The sequence below is a fragment of the Scyliorhinus canicula genome, chromosome 8 (genome assembly GCF_902713615.1).
Source record: "Scyliorhinus canicula chromosome 8, sScyCan1.1, whole genome shotgun sequence".
NCBI lineage: Eukaryota > Metazoa > Chordata > Chondrichthyes > Carcharhiniformes > Scyliorhinidae > Scyliorhinus > Scyliorhinus canicula.
This window is the reverse complement of record NC_052153.1, coordinates 84,517,901-84,532,457: the sequence shown is the minus strand read 5'-3', so window position 1 is coordinate 84,532,457 and position 14,557 is coordinate 84,517,901. Positions and strand designations below refer to the sequence as shown.

Below are 14,557 nucleotides of genomic sequence, written 5' to 3'. Positions count from 1 at the left end.
ATGCTAATGGCTTGTAGTATCAGTTCTGTCTGGGAGCTGCAAGTTCCAATCCACAGGCAAACCTTGCACCTGCTTGTTTTCCTAGTACTGTCCAATTTTCCCTTTACTCTTTGCAAGTGTCCATTTTGGAATCTGGACGTGGCCACCCCAGGTGGCTACACATTGCTCAGAACTTAAGATTAAGATACATGATGGTACAGTTCGCTCATGCTTCCTCTCCAAATCTATGTCACACCCTATCTTTCTTGTTGTTTTGCCACAGCTTGATGCTGCCTTGTCATTTGTAAACTGCCCTGTGATCAGGCTAGCCACTGGTCACATCACAGGATTAAGAGTTTATAGTTCTGTGTAGGTATTTTTTTTATTTGTGATGGGATAGGTTGCAAAATAATATTACAGCATACACTGCCACCAATTATAAAAACAGAACTCTCAAACTTCTCCAAATGTGATATATATGGGGAGGCAATGACCTATTGTCACCGGAGTAATCAAGAGACCCAGGGTATGCTCTGGGGACCCGAGTTCGAATCTCACCATGGCAGATGGTAAAATTTGAATTCATAAAAGAAATCTGGAATTAAAAGTCTGATGATGGTGACCTTAAACCCATTGTTGCTTTAAAAACAAAACACCCATCTGGTTCAATGTTGTCCTTTGGGAAAGGAAATCTGTTGTCCTTTATCTGGCCGATATGTGACTCCAGATCCACAGCAATGTGGTTGACTCTTGAATGCCTCAGGAATGGGCAATAAAGGCTGGCCCAGACAGCAATGCTCACATCCATTGAATAAAATAAATTATGGATTTGAAATGTTACTAGATGTATTGAAAATTTGTACTCTTCACAATTATTTCTTTCTGTTATTTAGGGCAAGAAAGTTGCTTTTTACAAAAGGGCACAAATCCTTATCGCGGATATCTGGGGCCTATTGGAAGGAAAGGAGGATGGTGCCTTTCATGATATGACCAGTCTAACTATGTTTGCCGACTACAGAATCCCTCAGGCACTTGTCTACCTTGGAGCCATGAAGTACTCTGAAAAACTCATGCAAAAACTTAAACAAGGTTTGTAATACATGTTGTACCAACACAGCAGAAAGTTGCTCTCATACCTGTCTCTGGCTACAGTCATGATGCACTTGGCACAGTAAATTGAAGAAGCATTTCACTGGTTGGCAAGCGGCTGCTGAATGGAATAGCGGAATGTAATTCCCCAGATTTGTGCAAGAGAGAGAAACTGTAGATGTAAGAAAAAATGAGAGAGAAGTCTTGGGGAAATATGACCATTGACTACTGTATCAAGTCAATTCAGTGCCAGTGGTTTATGTAAGTGCATCTTAAGGGGGCGTTTGTAGCCATCTGGGATGGCCACTTCCAGAATACAAAATGGATGTTTTCAAAGACTATAGGGAAACATGGACAATGCTAAGAAAGCAGGCAGGCACAGAGTCTGGATGCGTATTGAGAAGGCAACTCCCAGACGAGACTGAAACTGTAGGTCAATTAGCATATTGATGGCCCATCTCCGGGAACAAAGGAATAACATTCAAGTAACCGATACTATAGCAGACACCCCGGCGCCAGAAAGACAAAAACAAAGCAAGGCCAACGGCCACCAAAGACGCACGCCCAGCCATCAGGGCACCCACCCCTTTATTGGTCGAGATCAATACCAGTGATCAAGATGCGGTCCAATTAATTGGGGCCAAGTTCAAGGCCCGCCCAAAAGCGCGCGAAGCCCCCTTTGGGTATAAGAAGAAGCCTCCGAGGGAGAATCGCTCTCTTGGACTCGGCTCTTGAAACAGAGAGACCCCTCCACCAGCATCACCAGAAGCAAGTAAGTCCAAGGTCAACGCTCGCAATCAGACGGCCGACCTTAGCTGTCCTCCTGTTACACCTTCGCACCCAACAGCCTCAGATCTGAACAATGGCCATTGTTCCTCTGACTGAGTGAGCACCCAAAGTTAAGTATAGGTGTTGGCGTTAGAGATAGTTTAGTTTATGGTATTTTGTGCATGAGTAGACACTACTGTGTGTAAATAAATAGTTTTGACTTTGAACTAACTAACTGGTGCATTGGTTCTTTGATCAGTATTCAGGTTTGAACCTTGTGGCGGTATCGAAAGATACTTGCGACTCTAGGATTAAGGAAGGCGACCACACTGAGCACCATATTTAGAACCAGATAAACAGAGCAACACGTTCAAAAAGGAAATGGAGAGGGTAAAGGCCCAACATGTTCCCTCTAGGAGGAGTAACAAACCCAGAGAACCTCGTATGACCAGAGGCATTCAGGATACGATGAGAAGGAAAAGAGAGGCTTTTAGCAAGTAGAAGAGGAACAAATCAATGGAGGCATTAGTGGAATACAGAAAGTGCAGGATGGAGTTTAAGAAAGCAATTAGGAGAGCAAAGAGGGGATATGAGAATTCTCTGGCTGGTAAAAGTAGGGAAAATGCGAAGATATTCTATAAGTATATCGATGGGAAGTGGATAACTAGGGCCCATTAGGGACCTGCACAGAACTCTGGGTGGAACAAGAGGACATTAGGGTGTTGAACGAATACTTATACCTGTCTTCACCCAAGAGAATGAAGAGGTAGATATAGAACTTGGAGAGTATATATATACATATGGTGCTGAGTTACCTTCTTGAGCCGCTGCAGTCCTTGCAAATGGTAAGGGCATTCCCAAGTAGAGGATTGCCTTTGAAAAGCAGCTCATGGAAACTGTTCTGTCAGACTGTCCTTTGGACTGGATAATAAGTTGTCAGTTCCAAAGAACATTTCAACACAGGAACATGCCCGTAGGCCCCACCAACCCTGTGCCTATCCAGATTCCTTATTTAGACCTCCTACTTATTGCTCAAATGATCTGTATCCATCCATTCCCGCACGTTCATGTGTCCATCCAGATGCATCTTAAACATTGCTATCATGCCAACTTCCACTACCTCCACTGGCAATGCATTCCAGGCATCCACCACCCTCTGCGTGAAAAACTTTTCATCTACATCCCCCCTAAACTTTCCCCATCTCACCTTGAGCCTGTGCCCCCTTGTAATTGAACCTTGCATCCTGGGAAAAAGCTTCTGACTATTCACCCTGTCTATACCTCTCGTAATTTTGTAGACCTCAGTCAGTCTCCCCTCAGCCTTCGTCTTTCCAACAAAAACATTCCAACAAAAACAATCCGAGTTTATTCAACTTCTCACAGCTAACACCCTCCAGACCAGGCAACATATAGGTAATCTTCTTTGCACTTTCTTCAAAGCATCTACATGCTTCTGGTAGTGTGGTCTCCAGAACTGCACGCAATATTTCAAATGTGGCCTAACTACAATTTTATACAACTATAACATAACTTGCCAACTCTTGGACTCAGTGCCCCGGCCGATGAAGGCAAACATGCCATATGCATGCTTGACCACCTTATCCACCTGCATTGCCACTTTTTTTTTTTTGAAGTTTTTTATTTAACACAAATTTGTAACAGTTACAGAGAGAAAAATGGCCCTGTGCAAAGAGCCTTAACATAGTGAAAACAAACAGTGGGAAAGAATAAACATGTTAATAAGTGTTGAAGCCAAAGATCCTTCCATAAGGCACTTTCCCTGCCAGCTCTGTTTGCCCATGCCACACGTGTTCAACTAAACTAACGTGGCCCTAACCCTCTTCCCTCTCCCCGCCCCCCTCCGCCTGGTCTCCCCTGCTCCCCAAGGCCTGACCTGCCAGGTCAGCCCTGCGCTTGGCCCTAGCCCGCCCCGCCCCCCCTCCGATCTCCCTGGTGCCCTCTGACCTACGCTAGCCACACTGACCCCTGCCCTTGGCGCCTACCTGTCTCCCGTCCTAGCGCTTAGGCCCTCCCCCCACACGCCAGGGACCCATTAACCTAATTGTATCCCACCGTGCCCTTTCAAGTCCCGTGACTAGCCCCTAGCCCATCCCCCTATCAGAGGCCCCGATCTCGCGCCAAAAGGTATCAAGCACAGGCCCCCCCCCCCCCCCCCATTGCAATCCCCCCCAAAGGACCCTAAACAGTGCGCCCTCCAGCCCCCACTCTCTGTCCAGGCTGAAAACAATCTTGGATAAAACATTACAGTACAGGATAGTTTAACAAACCGCCGCCACACAAAAGGTCTGAGAGCCCCAAGTCCTTTAGTTCCAGTCCAGCTTCTTCTTTTAGTAAAAGTCCTAATCAGAGCAATTTTGAGTTAACAGGTCGCCGCCACTGTACAGCACTGAAAGAACTAAGTGCCCATTAGTTCACGTCCAGCTTCTTGTCTTTAATAAAGGTCCAAACCTGTTCTGGTGTCTCAAAATAGTAGTGGAGTTCCTCAAACGTAACCCAAAGTTTTGCAGGATATAGCATTCCAAACCTCACCTCCTTTTTGTAGAGGGCTGCCTTTACCTTGATGAATCCTGCCCGCCTTTTGGCCAGCTCCGTTCCCAAGTCCTGGTAAATGCGCACCTCGCAGTTCTCCCATCTGCTGCTCCTCTCCGCCTTGGCTCATCGCAGTACACGTTCCCTGTCAGCAAGCCGGTGAAAGCGGGCCACCAAGGCCCTCGGTCGGTCGCCCGTCCTGGGCTTCCTTGCGGGGGCTCTATGTGCCCCATCCAACTCCAGGGGTTGAGGGAAGGCCTCCGGTCCCATCAGCGCCACAAGCATACCCGTCACGTATGCACCCACATCTGACCCCTCACAGCCCTCGGGGAGGCCAACGATTCGTAAATTCTGCCTCCTGGCTCTGTTCCCCAGCTCTTCAAGCTGCTCCTGCATCCTCCTCTGACGGGCGTTCAGCTCCTCCACCTCGTGCTCCAGCTCCGTTACCGTGCCCGCCTGACTGGAGAGCTTCGCCTTGACCTCCCTGAGCGCCTTCCCTTGGGCCGCCTGTGTCTCGACCATTCGGTCCATCACCGCTCTCATCGGGTCCAGCGTGTCCCTCCTCAGCTCGGCGAAGCAGTTCTTGAAGAACTCCATCTGCTCCTCCCTTGGCCAGTGAGCCTCCGCTCCGCTCCGCCATGCTTGGCCGCCCAGCCTGGGGTCCCTGCTGCTCCCGCTTCGATCCTTGCCGCTCCACTCGACCACTTCTGGTCCAGCTGCCCATACCCCGGAAAGGAAGCCTCTTCCCTATCGTCTCCTCCACCGATTCAGGCTGCCAGGTCCCAAAAAAGTCCGTTGACAAAGGTCCGTTTGCCCATCTCGGGCGGGAGCGATCCGACCTGCGACCTGTCTCCTCGAGGGCGCCACCGGAAGTCCTGCATTGCCACTTTAATGGAACTATGGACCTGAATGCCCAGATCCCTCTGTATGTTAATGCTTCTAAGGGTTCTGCCATTTACTGTATAATTCACATCTGAATTTGATCTTCCAAAATGCATCACCTCACATTTGTCTGGGTTGAACTCCATCTGCCAACTCTCCAATCTATCTATATTCTGCTGTATTCTCTGATAGTCCCCTTCATTGTCTGCATGGTAGCATAATTGCTTCACAGCTCCAGGGTCCCAGGTCCGATTCCCAGCTTGGGTCACTGACTGTGTGGAGTCTGCATGTTCTCCCTGTGTCTGCGTGAGTTTCCTCCGGGTGCTCCGGTTCCCTCCCACAGTCCAAAGATGTGCAGGTTAGCTGGATTGGCCATGCTAAATTAAAAATTGGTGTCCAAAAAGGTTGAGTGGGGTTACGGGGATAGGGTGGAGCTGTGAGCTTGGGTAGGGTGCTCTTTCGAAAGGCCGGTGCAGACTCGATGGGCCGAATGGCTGCACTGTAAATTCTATGATTCTGTGAACTCCACCTATCTCAGTGGCGTCTGCAAACTTTCTAATTAGATTAGCTACATTTTCATCCAGATAATTTATATATTACAAATGACAGTGGTACAAGCACTGATTCGCTCTGCATCCCTAGTTACAGATATTCATTCTGAAAAACTCTCTTCTACTGCTACTTTCTGTCTCCTGTTGCCGAGCCAGTTCCTTATGCATCTAGCTAGTACACCCAGAATTCCATGCAACTTTACCTTTTGTGCTAGTCTGCCATGAGGGAACCTGTCAAACGCCTTATTGAAGTCCATGAAGACGACATCCACAGCCTTTCCTCATCAGTCAATTTTGTCACCTCCTCAAAAAAACTCTCATCAAGTTGGTAAGACATGACCTTCCCCACACAAAACCATGTTGCCTATCGCTAACAAGTCCATTCGCTTCCAAATGTGAATAAATCCTGCCCCTCAATATCTTCTCCAACAGCTTCCCCACCACCTATATCAGGCTCGCCGGCCTATAGTTACCTGGATTATCCCTACTTCCCTTCTTAAACAAAACAAAAGCGTTGCCTATTCTCCAGTCCTCTGGAACCTCGCCTGTGGTCAAAGATGATGCAAAGATATCTGTTAAGGCTGCAACTATTTCCTCTCTTGCGTCCCACAGTAACCTAAGATATATCCCATCCAGACCAAGGGACTTGTCTAGCTTAATGCATTTTATGATATCCAACACTTCCTTCAGTATCCTGATGTGTTTTATCAGTATTCACACACCCATCCTAATCTCAACATCCATCATGTCCGTGTCCTTGGTGAATACTGATGCAAAGTTCTCATTAAGGATCTCACCCACCTGCTCTGACTCCACACGTAACTTCCCTCCTTTGTCCTTGAGTGGGCCTACACTTTTCCTGTCTAGCCTCTTGCTCCTTTTTTATATGCATAAAAGGCCATAGAATTTTCCTTGATCCTGCTTGCCATTTCATAGCTCCCTTTAGCCCTCCTAACTCCTAATTTGAGTTTGTTCCTGCTTTCCCTATATTCTTCAAAAGCTTTGTCTTTTTAGTTGCCTCGACCTTTATACATGATTCCCTTTTCCTTTTTGACTAGTCTCACCATTTCCCGTGTCTTTCATGGTTCCCTAATCCTGCCATTTCTGTCCTTCCTTTTTGCAGGGACATGCTCGTCCTGCACTCTAATCAATTAGTCTTTAAAAGACTCCCACATGACAAACATGGATTTACCCTCAAACAGCCGATCCCAATCCACATTCTCCAGCTCTTGCCAAATTCTGTTGTCAATGACTTTCCCCCAATTTAGCACCCTCACTTGAGGACCACTCTTGTCCTAAGCCATGAGTTTTCGAAAATTTACGGAATTATGAGCACTATTCCCAAAATGTTCCCCTACTGAAACTTTGGTCACCTGACCGGGCTCATTCCCCAATGCCAGGTCCAGTAAGGCCCCCTCCCTGGTTGGTCTGTTAACATACTGTTTCAACAAAAAAAAAATCCTCCTGGACACACCTAATAAATTGCTCTCCATCTGAACCCCTGGCACTAAGGGAGTTCCAGACAATATGGGGAAAATTAAAATCACCCATCACAACAACCCTGCTATTTTCACATCTTTCCAGAATCTGACTACATATCTATTCCTCTGTGTCCCGCTGGCTGTTGGGAGGCCTACAGTACAACCCCAACATTGTGTTTGCACCCTTCCTATTTGTGAGCTCTACCCCTAATGCCTCACTGCAGGATCGCTCTAAGATGTCCTCCCTCATCACAGCTGTGTTATGTTCCCTAACCATTAATGCAACTCCCCCCACCGCCCTCCCTTTTCTGCTATTCACTCTGTCTTGTCTAAACATCGATATCCCGGAATATTAAGCTGCCAGTTCTGTCCCTCCTTTAACAATGTCTCCATAATAGCAACACTATCCATTCCCCACATTATCCAGGCTCTATGTTCATCCGTTTTACCTGTTATACTCATTACATTGAAGCAAAAGCACACCAAACCCATTGAGTTCAGCGACCTACCCCTGCCTGCTCTCCCTCTTAGCTATACTTGTCTTAGTCTCCAGCTCTTCCTTAATCTCTACACTTGCTGGCCTGCTGTTCTGGTTCGAACCCCCCTGCCATTCTAGTGTAAACCTTCCCAAACCACATTAGCAAATCTCCCATCCAGGGTACTGGTGCCTTTCCAGTTTAGGTACAAGCCATCCTTGTACAGGTCCCACCTTCGCTGGAAGACATCCCTACACCAGCTCTTTAGCAACATGTTCAACTGTAGTATCTCTCTGTTCCTAGTTAGCATATGGCTTGGGGCATAATCCTGAAATTACTACCCTGGAGATCCTGCTTTTTAGCTTGCTACCTAACTCCCTGTAATGTCTTTGCAAGACCTTGCTGTTCTTCCTGCCTGTGTCATTTGTATCAATGTGGACAATGACATCTGTCTGATTGCCCTCAATTTCAGGATGCCCTGTACCCACTCCGAGACATCCATGGCCCTGGCACCAGGGAGGCAACACACCATCCTGTAGTGTCTCTTGTATCTCTTGCGACCTGGGCCTCTGACTATCGAATCCTCAAATAGTATTGCTCTATTATGCTTTGCTCCCTTCTCTGTACAGCAGGGCTAGCCATGGTACCACCTCTCTGGCTGCTGCTGGCACCTGATGGGCCATCCCCTTCATCAGTATCCAAAAGAGCATACTTGTTCGAGGCAGATGGAATACAATGTAAAAAAATGTGAGGTTATGCACTTTGGAAGGAGAAATGGAGGCATAGACTATTTTCTGTTGCCAATTCGCACCGGAGACGACAATAATGTGGCTCTTTTTTTAAAAATAAATTTAGATTAGCCAATTATTTTTTCTAATTAAGGGGCAATTTAGCGTTGCCAATCCACCTACTCTGCACATTTTTGGGTTGTGGGGGCGAAACCCACGCAGACACGGGGAGAATGTGCAAACTCCACATGGACAGTGACCCAGAGCCGGGATCGAACCTGGGACCTCAGCGCCGTGAGGCGGTTGTGCTAACCACTAGGCCTCCGTGCTGCCCTGATGTGGCTCTTTTTAACCGGATACTGATATGACCATTATTAATGATGATATTGCTTTTCCGAGTCGCCAGGTATCAAATGATACCACCACAAGGTTTTACCGGATATCGATCAAATACCAAACAACCAGTTAATTAGTTCATGTTCAATGCTAGTTTATTTACACACAAGAATTAATTCGACGTGCAACATAAAACACTACAAGCTAAATTAGATCTAACACAACAACAACCTGTATTTAACTTCAGGCACCCAGCTTTATGCAGAGGAACAGGGCCTTTGCTCGGATCTTGGTGGCTGGGTCTGTAGAAGTGACTTCGTTTCTGCTGGGCTCATCCGTCTGGTAGCAATCGTTGGTCTTGAACTTGTCTTCTGGTCGTCATGCTACACTTGGTTTTAGGCGTAGGCCGGGGCCAAGAGAGACCGAACACATGGCAATGTCTCTCTTTATCCTTCTGGGGTTTCATGCTCTTTTAGGCGGTCCTTAGCTTTCGACTCCATAATTCAGCAGGCTTCGATTACTGCCTTTGATTTTGGTCAATAGAGGGGCGGGTGCCTTGGTGGCGGGGCTTGTCCTAAGCGGTCATTGACCTCGGCTTTTTGGGCTCACTGAGCAAAGGGAGTGGTGCTGATGAGTCTGCTTCTGTATCTGTTACCTGAGTACAGGTCTTTTGTTCTGGGGAAATGGGCCATTAGAATGCAAAGTAGCTGGGGGTTTCGATAGCGTCTAGTTATCTGAGTTGCCAATATACATAAGGTCTGAGCGTCTGAGTCCTGGGTTGACCATATTCCCCATGGTCCTTTGCAGGTGGCCGTATTACCCAGGATCCTTTGTAAGTGACCATCCAGATAGCTACATTTCCAAATGGGAAAACGCTCAGGAAATCAGCACAAAGGAGTTTGAGTCCGAGGTCAAGATTCTCTTAAGGTAGGGCAGCACGGTGGCCTAGTGGTTAGCACAGCTGCCTCACGGCGCTGAGGTCCCAGGTTTGATCCCGGCTCTGGGTCACTGTCCGTGTGGAGTTTGCACATTCTCCCCGTGTCTGCGTGGGTTTCGCCCCCACAACCCAAAAATGTGCAGAGGAGGTGAATTGGCCACACTAAATTGCCCTTTAATTGGAAAAAATAATTGGGTAATCTAAATTTTTTTTAAAAAAGGAAAGATTCTCTTAAGGTTAATGTGAAGGTTCAGTCGGCAGTTGGGAAGGCAAATGCAATGTTAGAATTTGCGTTGATGGGGCTGGAAAACAAAAGCAAGAATGTACTTCTGAGGCTGTATACGGCTCTGGTCAGACCCCATTTGGAATATTGTGAGAGATTTTGGTCCCCGTATCTAAGGAAGGATGTGCTGGCCTTGGAAAGGGTCCAGAGGAGGTTCACCAGAATGATCCCTGGAATGAAAAGCTTGTCATATGAGGAGCGGTTGAGGACTCTGGATCTGTACTCGTTGGAGTTTAGAAGGATGAGGGGGGTTCTTATTGAAATTTGCAGGATACTGCGTGGCCTGGATAGAGTGGACGTGGAGAGGATGTTTCTACTAGTAGGAAAAACTAGAACCCGAGGGCACAGCCTCAGACTGAAGGGGCGATCCTTTAAAACTGAGATGAGGAGGAATTTCTTCAGCCAGAGGGTGGTGAACCTGTAGAACTCTTTGCCGCAGAAGGCCGTGGAGGCCAAATCACTGAGTGTCTTTAAGACAGAGATAGATAGGTTCTTGATTAATACGGGGATCGGGTTATGGGGAGAAGGCAGGAGAATAGAACATAGAACATCGAACAGTACAGCGCAGAACAGGCCCTTCGGCCCTCGATGTTGTGCCGAGCAATGATCACCCTACTCAAACCCACGTATCCACCCTATACCCGTAACCCAACAACCCCCCCTTAACCTTACTTTTTAGGACACTACGGGCAATTTAGCATGGCCAATCCACCTAACCCGCACATCTTTGAACTGTGGGAGGAAACCGGAGCACCCGGAGGAAACCCACGCAAACACGGGGAGGACATGCAGACTCTGCACAGACAGTGACCCAGCCGGGAACCGAACCTGGGACCCTGGAGCTGTGAAGCATTTATGCTAACCACCATGCTACCGTGCTGCCCCAAAATGAGGATGAGAAAAATATCAACCTTGATTGAATGGTGGGGCAGAGTCAATGGGCCATGTGGCCTAATTCTGCTCTATGTCTTGTGATCTTAATGCCCATAACTGCACCAACTTGGGCAGCATGGTTGCACAGTGGCTAGCACATGTACTTCACAGCTCCAAGGTCTCTGGTTCGAATCCCGACTTGGATCACCGTCTGTGTGGAGGCATGGGCTTAAGTAGGGTGCTCTTTCCAAGGGCCAGTGCAGACCCGATGGGCTGAATTGCCTCCTTCTGCACTGTAAATTCTCTGAAATCTATGGAAAGTTCCCTTTAGCATACTTCTGCAGCAGATAGCTAGGATAAGGGAAGGAAGATAAAGGCTAGACAGTGGATTGATCTCGTTGTCCTCAGCCAGTCCTTAAATCCAGGAACATTTAGTGATTACTGCGACAATTTTTAAAAATTATTTCATGATATATGGGCATCACTGGCGCAACCATCATTTGTTGCCCATACCATAAGACCACATCCACTGGTTTCTTGAGGTCAGAAGCCCCCAGGTCAAGTGTAGTTACATGTAGAATAAAGCTCTGTGTCTGCCACAAAACTTTATTGCAACAAACCTGTTGGACTTTAACCTGGTGTTATGAGACTTCTTACTGTGCTCACCCCAGTCCAACGCCGGCATCTCCACATCACAAAAATTTATCTCGACCCAAACCTTTGACCGGCACCATCTGCTTTTGGATTTGAAAATCGCTTATTGTCACGAGTAGGCTTCAATGAAGTTACTGTGGAAAGCCCCTAGTCGCCACATTCCGGTGCCGGTCCGGGGAGGCTGGAACGGGAATTGAACCATGCTGCTGGCCTGCTTGAAAAGCCAGCGATTTAGCCAAGTGAGCTAAATTCATTTCCTACATTCTTCATCTTCAGGCTTATGTGAGGTAAGATTGTGAATGAGTGCCAAGTTCTGGACCGTTTTGTTCTGGGAGTCCATGCATATTAAGAGATTGCCTAAACTCCTTGAAAAAGACTCATTGCCAGCAGAGAGAGGATATTTTCGCCCCATCGTTCTAAGCTAAACAAGTTCTAAAGATGAAAAACCCAGTGTCTAGTATTGTGAAATGCACCGCAAAAGAGCCATTGGGATCCAAGGAAATTAGTTAGGTGGTTGTTTTTAGCTGGTGCAGACGCGAGGGGTCGAAGGGCCTTTTCTGTGCTGTAGACCTCTCTGCTGTAGACCTCTATGACTGATATACACTGAAGTTATTGTTGATCCAGTTATAAAGCATACAATAGAGTATTTATGGCCATTTTATAGACCTGTAAATGGTCTTAACAGCTGAAAATATTCTATGTCTGGAAAATCTTGCCCTATGGAGCTGCAAATGAACAATTGAGTTGCTTTAAAATATAAGACCGTTTTGGAACAGGCTGATCCATGACCCACAATTATTCAGTTGCTAACTAGAACATTGCATTTTGTCATGAACTGTTTGTCAAACACACTCGTCCAAAAAATGTAAGTAGTGTTTCACAATCGTTTTGAATTTGTTACCATTTTGGTTCAGGATTTTGTTGCTGTATTCATTTTTATTGGAGTAAGAGCTGCCTGTTTAATTCCTATCATAGGTACCCTCTTCCGATCAGGGGACTGTCAGGAAGTGGAGATTCGAGGCTGCTCAATTTGGTGCATTGAGTTAATATTGCATCGCATTCTGGAACTTCAAGCGCAGAGAGGATGCACGAATACACATATCAATTCTGTTTTGATCGATTACTACCTGTGGGACTATGCAAGAGATCACCGAAAGGACATGGCAGATATTCCCATCCATCGTGTTCGCTGCATCTACTACTAGTGACACTAAACAGTTTGTATGAAGCAACGGCACACAACTTATTTTTGGCGTGGGGGAGATTGGGGAGCTCACTTGTACTAATTTGTAGGCCCAAATCTTAGTCCACATCTCCGAAATGGCAAATTGAAATAATGGTCTTTTACAAAACATTGTAATGATAGAATTTACAGTGCGGCAAGAGGCCATTCAGCCCATCGCGTCTGCACCTTGATGCAGAGATGCAGCATGGAATTTAATGGACTGAATAGCCTCCTTCATAGTTCGAATGACTATGTGCAGTACCCCACTCAAACCCACACCTCCACCCCATCTCCGTAACCCAGTAACACCAGCTAACCTTTTTTGGACACAAAGGGCAATTTATCATGGCCAATCCACCTAACCCGCACATCTTTGGACTGTGGGAGGAAACCAGAGTGCCTGCAGGAAACCCACGGGGACATGGGGAGAACATGCAGACTCCGCACAGACAGTGACGCAAGCCGGGAATCGACCCTGGAGCTATGAAGCAACAGTACTAACCACTGTGCTACCGTGCTGCCCCCTGATAAGTGCACGTAGCGATCCAAGTTAATTCTGTCTAATGATTTCCCAATAACTCCATATTGAGGGTGCAGAATTAAGATCCAGTTAGGGACGGCACGGTGGCGCAGTGGGTTAGCCCTGCAGCCTCATGGCGCCGAGGTCCCAGGTTCGATCCCGGCTCTGGGTCACTGTCCGTGTGGAGTTTGCACATTCTCCCCGTGTTAGTGTGGGTTTCACCCCCACAACCCAAAGATGTGCAGGGTAGGTGGATTGGCCACACTAAATTGCCCCTTAATTGGAAAAAATTAATTGGGTACTCTAAATTTAAAAAAAAAAATTAAAACAAAATAAAAAAAGATCCAGTTATTTCCATCAGAAGGAAGCCAAAGAAAATTGGATGGACATCTTCAGTAAGCTGGTCTAGTAATTGTGCTTGTGGCCAAGTGAGAGCAGCACTAGCTTTCACCTGGGACTTTGTTACATAGCCAGGGAGCTTCCTTTTGTACCTTTGAAATAAGGGGCATTTGAAATCTGCAAAGCCAATCATATCAGAACTGCACATAGTCATTCAAACTCTGAAGGAGGCTATTCAGTCCATTAAATTCAATGCTGCATTTCTGCAGAGCAGTTCAGTAAATTCCATTTTTCCAATTCTATTCCCATAACCCAGCAAGTTTATTTCCTCCAAGTGTCCATTCAATTTATTTTTCAAATCAACCATTATCTCTGCTTCCTCTCAACTTTGGGTTCCAGGGGTGGGATTCTCCAATAAATGGGCCTAGGTCCCCACTCCAGTGTCAAAATGCTGGCGTTTCACTCTGGACTTTCCTGAAGAAAGTCCAGTGTGATTCCCCTACCTGAAGGGAGCCAGCAGGGCCCCGGAGTGCTCCACGCAGCTCGGCCTGTCGATACGGGGCCCTGCACGTCCGGTCGGGAGTCCGCACAAGTGCATGGCGGCGGCCTTAGGCGGCAGCCCCACATGACATGATGGACTCGCACCGCGGAGCGGCCCCAAAAATACCCCCCCCCCCCCCCCCCCCGCCGAAATCTCACCTGCCCGCTGATCGGTGGCCCCCGATCGCTAGCCTGGCCGTCCATGAGGCCCCTTCCCCCACCCCCCCCCATGAAGGATCTCTTTCCCCCCCCCCCCCCCCCCCCCCCCCCCCCCCCCCAACCAGGGCTGCAGCTGCCACTAAATGTTCCCTACAGGCAAAAGGTGGTTAGAACCACATGGGAATTC

At 47.3% G+C, this 14,557-nt stretch overlaps 1 protein-coding gene across 6 annotated transcripts in view; it reads left to right on the top strand.

Annotated features, from left to right (window-relative positions):
• Window positions 1-13,195, top strand: part of c8h9orf64 (chromosome 8 C9orf64 homolog) — a 44,153-nt gene extending 30,958 nt beyond the window's left edge. For all 6 annotated transcript variants that reach the window (XM_038804872.1, XM_038804877.1, XM_038804874.1 and 3 more), the window contains 2 exons: window positions 873-1,068; window positions 12,563-13,195. In XM_038804872.1, the coding sequence (XP_038660800.1) occupies window positions 873-1,068; window positions 12,563-12,792 (426 nt within the window). In that variant the 3' untranslated portion in view covers window positions 12,793-13,195. The remainder of the gene's footprint in view (window positions 1-872; window positions 1,069-12,562) is intronic.
• The last annotated feature ends 1,362 nt before the right edge of the window (window positions 13,196-14,557 follow it).